The 6681-nt window shown below is 42.3% G+C and overlaps 1 protein-coding gene and 1 long non-coding RNA gene across 3 annotated transcripts in view; one reads left to right on the forward strand and one right to left on the reverse strand.

Annotated features, from left to right (window-relative positions):
- The window catches only part of PLXNA2 (plexin A2), a 398232-nt gene that overhangs the window by 323064 nt on the left and 68487 nt on the right, over positions 1-6681 (reverse strand). For both annotated transcript variants that reach the window (XM_063955325.1, XM_063955326.1), the window contains exon 2: positions 4636-5911. In XM_063955325.1, coding sequence (XP_063811395.1) covers positions 4636-5832 — 1197 coding nt within the window. In that variant the 5' untranslated portion in view covers positions 5833-5911. The remainder of the gene's footprint in view (positions 1-4635; positions 5912-6681) is intronic.
- LOC135045813 (uncharacterized) overlaps positions 1-6681 on the forward strand; it is a 206011-nt gene that overhangs the window by 46277 nt on the left and 153053 nt on the right. The window lies entirely within an intron of this gene.

Genomic DNA, 6681 nt, shown 5'->3' on the forward strand with positions numbered 1-6681 from the left:
CGCTTCGGGCTCGGTGGCTCGCTTCGCTCGCCACCTGATTACTAAAGGTAATAGTTGGTGGCGTGGATAGTAGAGGAACTATCCCGCTGGCATAGCTCCTCCCCCTTGTGTCGTGGCTCCTTCCCCTGATGGAAAAGGTCCCTTAGCCCACTTGATTCTAGCATCTACCCTTTGAGCACATGACCACACCCCCTCACAAAGTTGGTCACACCCACTAAAACTTGGTCACACCCACTCCACTTCTGACTCCACCCCTCCTTGATAGCACAACCACTTATGGTGCCCCCCCCTGTAATTTTTTTCTGGATCCGCCCCTGCCCTCCAGTAAATAGTGGCTTTACCCCCTAAAGTAAATAGTGACTGAACCCCTTACAGTAAATAATGGCTGCACCACTTACAGTAAATAGTGACTGTACCCCCTCCAGTAAATAGTGGCTGCACCCCCTACAGTAAATAGTGGCTGCACCCCTTACAGTAAATAATGGCTGCACCCCCTACAGTAAATAGTGACTGAACCTCTTACAGTAAATAGTGTCTGTACCCCCTACAGTAAATAGTAGCTGAACCTCCTACAATAGTGGCTGCAGCCCTTACAGTAAATAGTGACTGTACGCCCTACAGTAAATAGTTACTGAACCCCTTACAATAAATAGTGGCTGTACCCCCTACAGTCAATTGTGGCTGTACCCCCTACAGTCAATTGTGGCTGTACCCCCTACAGTCAATTGTTGCTGTACCCCCTACAGTCAATTGTGGCTGCACCCCTTACAGTAAATAGTGGCTCTACCCCTTACAGTAAATAGTGGCTGTACCCCTACAGTAAATTTTGGCTGCACCCATTACTGTAAATAGTGGCTGTACCCCCTACAGTAAATAGTGACTGAACCTCTTACAGTAAATAGTGTCTGTACGCCCTATAGTAAATAGTGGCTGAACCTCCTACAATAGTGGCTGCAGCCCTTACAATAAATAGTGACTGTACCCCCTACAGTAAATAGTGACTGAACCGCTTACAATAAATAGTGGCTGTACCCCCTACAGTCAATTGTGGCTGTACCCCCTACAGTCAATTGAGGCTGCACCCCTTACAGTAAATAGTGGCTGCACCCCTTACAGTAAATAGTGGCTCTACCCCCTACAGTAAATTGTGACTGCACCCCCTACAGTCAATTGTGGCTGCACCCATTACTGTAAATAGTGGCTGTACCCCCTACAGTAAATCATGATTGAACCTCTTACATTAAATAGTGGCTGTACTTCTACAGTAAATAGTGTCTGAACCTCCCACAATTGTGGCTGCAGCCCTTACAGTAAATAGTGACTGTACCCCCTACAGCCCTTACAGTAAATAGTGGCTGTACCCTCTACAGTAAATAGTGGCTGTACCCACTACAGTAAATTGTGACTGCACCCCATACAGTTAATTGTGGCTGCACCCATTACTGTAAATAGTGGCTGTAACCCCTACAGTAAATAGTGGCTGCACCCCCTACAGTAAATAGTGACTGAACCCTTTACAGTAAATAATGGCTGCACCTCTTACAGTAAATAGTGACTGTACCCCCTCCAGTTAATAGTGGCTGTACCCCCTACAGTCAATTGTGGCAGTACCCCCTACAGTCAATTGTGGCTGTACCCCCTACTGTCAATTGTGGCTGCACCCATTACTGTAAATAGTGGCTGTACCCCCTACAGTAAATAGTGACTGAACCCCTTACAGTAAATTGTGGCTGTACACCCTACAGTCAATTGTGGCTGTACCCCTTACAGTAAACAGTGGCTGCACCCCCTACAGTAAATATTGGCTGCAACCCTTATAGTAAATAGTGGCTGTACCCTCTACAGTAAATAGTGGCTGTACCCACTACAGTAAATTGTGACTGCACTCCGTACAGTCAATTGTGGCTGCACCCATTACTGTAAATAGTGGCTGTACCCCCTACAGTAAATAGTGGCTGTACCCCCTACAGTAAATAGTGGCTGCACCCCTTACAGTAAATAATGGCTGCACCACTTACAGTAAATAGTGACTGTACCCCCTCCAGTAAATAGTGGCTGTACCCCTAAAGTAAATAGTGACTGAACTCCTTACAGTAAATAACGGCTGCACCACTTACAGTAAATAGTGACTGTACCCCCTCCAGTAAATAGTGGCTGCACCCCCTACAGTAAATAGTGGTTGCACCCCTTACAGTAAATAATGGCTGCACCACTTACAGTAAATAGTGACGGTACCCCCTCCAGTAAATAGTGCCTGTACCCCCTAAAGTAAATAGTGACTGAACCCCTTACAGTAAATAATGGCTGCACCACTTACAGTAAATAGTGACTGTACCCCCTCCAGTAAATAGTGACTGTACCCCCTCCAGTCAATTGTGGCAGTACCCCCTACAGTCAATTGTGGCTGTACCCCCTACTGTCAATTGTGGCTGCACCCATTACTGTAAATAGTGGCTGTACCCCCTACAGTAAATAGTGACTGAACCCCTTACAGTAAATTGTGGCTGTACACCCTACAGTCAATTGTGGCTGTACCCCTTACAGTAAACAGTGGCTGCATCCCCTACAGTAAATATTAGCTGCAACCCTTACAGTAAATAGTGGCTGTACCCTCTACAGTAAATAGTGGCTGTACCCACTACAGTAAATTGTGACTGAACTCCGTACAGTCAATTGTGGCTGCACCCATTACTGTAAATAGTGGCTGTACCCCCTCCAGTAAATAGTGGCTGTACCCCCTAAAGTAAATAGTGACTGAACCCCTTACAGTAAATAATGGCTGCACCACTTACAGTAATTAGTGACTGTACCCCCTCCAGTAAATAGTGGCTGCACCCCCTACAGTAAATAGTGACTGTACCCCTTACAGTAAATAATGACTGATCCCCTTACAATAAATAGTGACTGCACCCCTTACAGTAAATAATGACTGAACCCCTTACAGTAAATAGTGACTGCACCCCTTACAGTAAATAATGACTGAACCCCTTACAGTAAATAGTGACTGTAATCCCTTCAGTAAACAATGGCTGCGCCACTTACAAGAAAATATTGTGACTGCACGCCTTACAGTAAATATTGGATGCACCCCCTACAGTAAATACTGGTTGCACATTTGCACCCCAGCTATTATCTTCTAGAAAGTGCTAGATAAATAAGTAGAATCTGATTGGTTGCTTTTGGCAACATCTCCACTTTTAAAAACCCGCACTTTAGCAAATATACCCCAAAGTGTCAAAGTTGAATAACTCATAACCTCCAATAAAACACAGAATTTTACTGTCTAGGTTGCACTATTCCACTCAAAGCCAGTTGGTTGGTTTTATTCTTTTTCTTTTACATGTTTATTAGTAAATTGCTTACTATGGAGCCACTGGCCAATAAATACACAACACCAACACAGTAAGGTTAAAATATTGCCCATTCCAATGATGTGCTTAGTCATCAGTCATTAGAGAAAGATGGGATTTTACTTGTGCTGGTGGACAATCCCAAAGGGGTCCCAAGTTGCAGTCAGGGGAGAAGGAGCTACTGACTTAAGCTCGTATAAATGTCTGGAGTAAACAAGCATATTCTGATTAAATATTAGAAGGCCGTGTTTTTTGGAATAAATGTGTATTCATTTGAATATGTTTAAAATTTGTTTGCAAAGTAGCCGCTAATGTTAATGCTGTTAATGTTGCTTAATTTCCTTAGGGTTTTCGTTGCATAGTAAAATAAACCTGAAAAGTAATTATGTAATGGATACAGACCCTTTAACTTGCTCATGTCAGTGAATTCTTCATGTGATTGAACTTTTTTTTTTTAACCAAGAGGGTATTTTTACCTGTTTAACAAGTGTCAGCAACTGTATTTAAATAAATACTTTTTATTTCTCTACAACATGACACTTGAGGAATAATGTTGAGTAACTTATTGGCCTAACATGTTACATGAGACAAAGAATCTACTGAACAAGCTCTCCCAGTCCCAGCCCACGGTGGTTAAATGAAGTGAACATTCTTGTGGTTCAATTAAACTGCATAATGAAATCATCATATTTATAAGAGTTGAGTGATAACTTTCCTGAAGTTCATGAACTCTGTGATACCAAAGGCAGGGAAGCAAAAAAATCATAATAAACATAATACAGAACGTATGAGGGGAATTCAATTCTCAGCAGTGTGCAGAGAATTATGGTACACCAACAAAAAGTATTTTCCTGCACACTTCTAGGAGGACGTGGCAAAATTGGTGTGCCCAAGGTGCCACCATTCTGACCGTTCCAGCAGTGTTCCAACGGCACTTCATAGACCACGGTGAGATTTTAATTCCCCCTATATCGCATAATTTTAAAATGAAACTTGGGGTTCTTATTAAAACTCCAACTCACCTCTCTCTAGGTCCAAAGTGTGGTAAAACAATTGTGAATTTCCATGGAAACAAGGATACAGGACAGATATAATTAAAAAAAACATCACCTGTGCACATTTTATTAGGAAATTTTGCACATAACAAAGGATGATAAAAGTGTGTGTATTATAACTTTGTGAATTTTATTTTGACGTGAATTAATGTTCAATATCTGTAAAATGCTGTAAAAGTGATAATATATATATTTTTAGAAAGATAAATGATAGAAAAATAATAGCTTACTGCTTTCGTGCATTGAACATCCTTTCCTAGAAGCCAGTTTAGCTCCAGGTTTCCTTCGCCCTGGTAACAAGATTGCAGTCGTTCCTTAATAAGAGCGTTGATTGTCTTAATGGGAAAGACACAGAGGGTAGAGTCATCAGGTGGGTGATGATACTGCTTTTGACCTTTGGAGAAGATGGCAAAAAGTACATCATCCTGAACGGAGATTTTCAGAGACCTAGCTAACGTGACACCTGGTTTGGTAACATAGGCAGCTTGCAATAGTCTATATTCCACCCCGTTCTTGGTGCATCCAATTGGTAGAGATATGTAAGAGTGGAATTTTGGGTCATTCTTACATAATCGCACAATTCGAGAAGTGTAGAATAGGTCATTTGCTGAATTGCTAGAAATACCTTCTGGACTTTCTGGTTGCACAGTGAGAAAATAAACGTAGTTACCACTGGCAAAACCGTAGATATAAAAAATATCAAAATGGGAGATCAAGGCAAGAGTATCGGATGGGATCTTGATAAGTGATGACACAAAGTCACTATAGAGCTCATAATCCAACATTGTCGATGATTCAGGATCCCTGGGCAGTTTACGACTTGAAAGAGTTGGGAAATAATCCTGTTTGCCATCTACTGCAGTTCCAATGAATAGTTTGCCATCCTGGCCTTCAGTCTTAACAATCACTCCATACATTGTACCAGTATCATTGACACTAGACAGGTAGTGCTCTTTCTTATGAGACGGTTCAACCAAAATAAAAAGATCATCTAGACGGAGGAGCTTGCATACACCCTGATACAAACTACCACAAGCCAGCAGCCGGTTCTCTGAGTAATCAATAATTAGCAGTTTGTTCACATTGTTGGTCAACGTACGAGGTTCACTACATGGCTGAACATTCTGGGGAGGGTAACAGGATTTGTTGTCCTCTCCAGGTCCGGTATTGTGAGAAACCAAGAGGGTCAAGTTTCCTGACAGCTTGTAGATCCGATTCACTGCACCAACATATACAGCACCTGTGCTTTGGTGCACAGTCAGATGACTAAAGGTCCAATCCCTTTGTTCAGCGTGAAATGTGTTGATGAGGGAAACAACAGGAACATCTAGAGACAACATGGTCAAAACCAGCAAGACCACAGAGGCTGCTCGACTGTGGAAATGGAGAGATTTCTCTGTCCAAACCTGTAATCTCTGCCGTTCCATGGTGGTGAACTGAGAGATGAAACCCAAGCTCTCTTTGGTATTCACTGCTTCCAAGAATTTGAGTGTTCTTTACATGGTTCTGAAACAGACAGAAAACAGTACAATTTCAATTTATACAAAAGAAATCCCAGCCAGTTTACAACACAAATTTGTATATATACACAGTATAATTTGCTAAGGTTCTAAAATGTAAGTACTACGTGATAATGTTTTTGTAATCAATAATAATGCATGCTTAGCAATTTCCCCCCCACATGGAAAAACATAGTCTATTTATCGCCCCACATACTTTCCTAACCTGAATTAATACAGTAATGTTAAAAAACACATTTATCATTAATAAACTGAGAATAGATTGCTGCAGTAAGTACATAAGTGGAAGATTGGGAGCAAAGAGTTTGGTAACAGGTGATAGGAACAATTACATAGGGTCCGAGTTTGCCAGAGGTGCGGGATGATGGTCAAACCTGAAGGTTATTTTAAAGTAGCAATCATTTACAAGGCAAAACCATCCGGCATCCCGCACCTCCGCCAAACTCAGACGCTATTACATATGCTCTACTGATTATCAATAAACTTGTGTCGACCTGTGGACTGTCTACTTACTATCTTCTATCCCGATACCAAGGAGTGGTACCTACTTAATGTATACTGGGCAGGATGCATTAACATACATCGCCGGCCATCGCAGCGATGCTAACTGCATATGTACTAACATATGTGATAAGCATCACAATGCAATCACAGAGGCCCCCTGCGATACCTGTGAGAGGGTTGGCAGGGGGTCTCTGTGTGGTCCGTCACCTCCCAGCCCCGGAAGGTGACGTGTGCAGGGAGTCCCTGGGCTCC

This window comes from Pseudophryne corroboree, chromosome 2 (assembly GCF_028390025.1).
Source record: "Pseudophryne corroboree isolate aPseCor3 chromosome 2, aPseCor3.hap2, whole genome shotgun sequence".
Taxonomy (NCBI): domain Eukaryota; kingdom Metazoa; phylum Chordata; class Amphibia; order Anura; family Myobatrachidae; genus Pseudophryne; species Pseudophryne corroboree.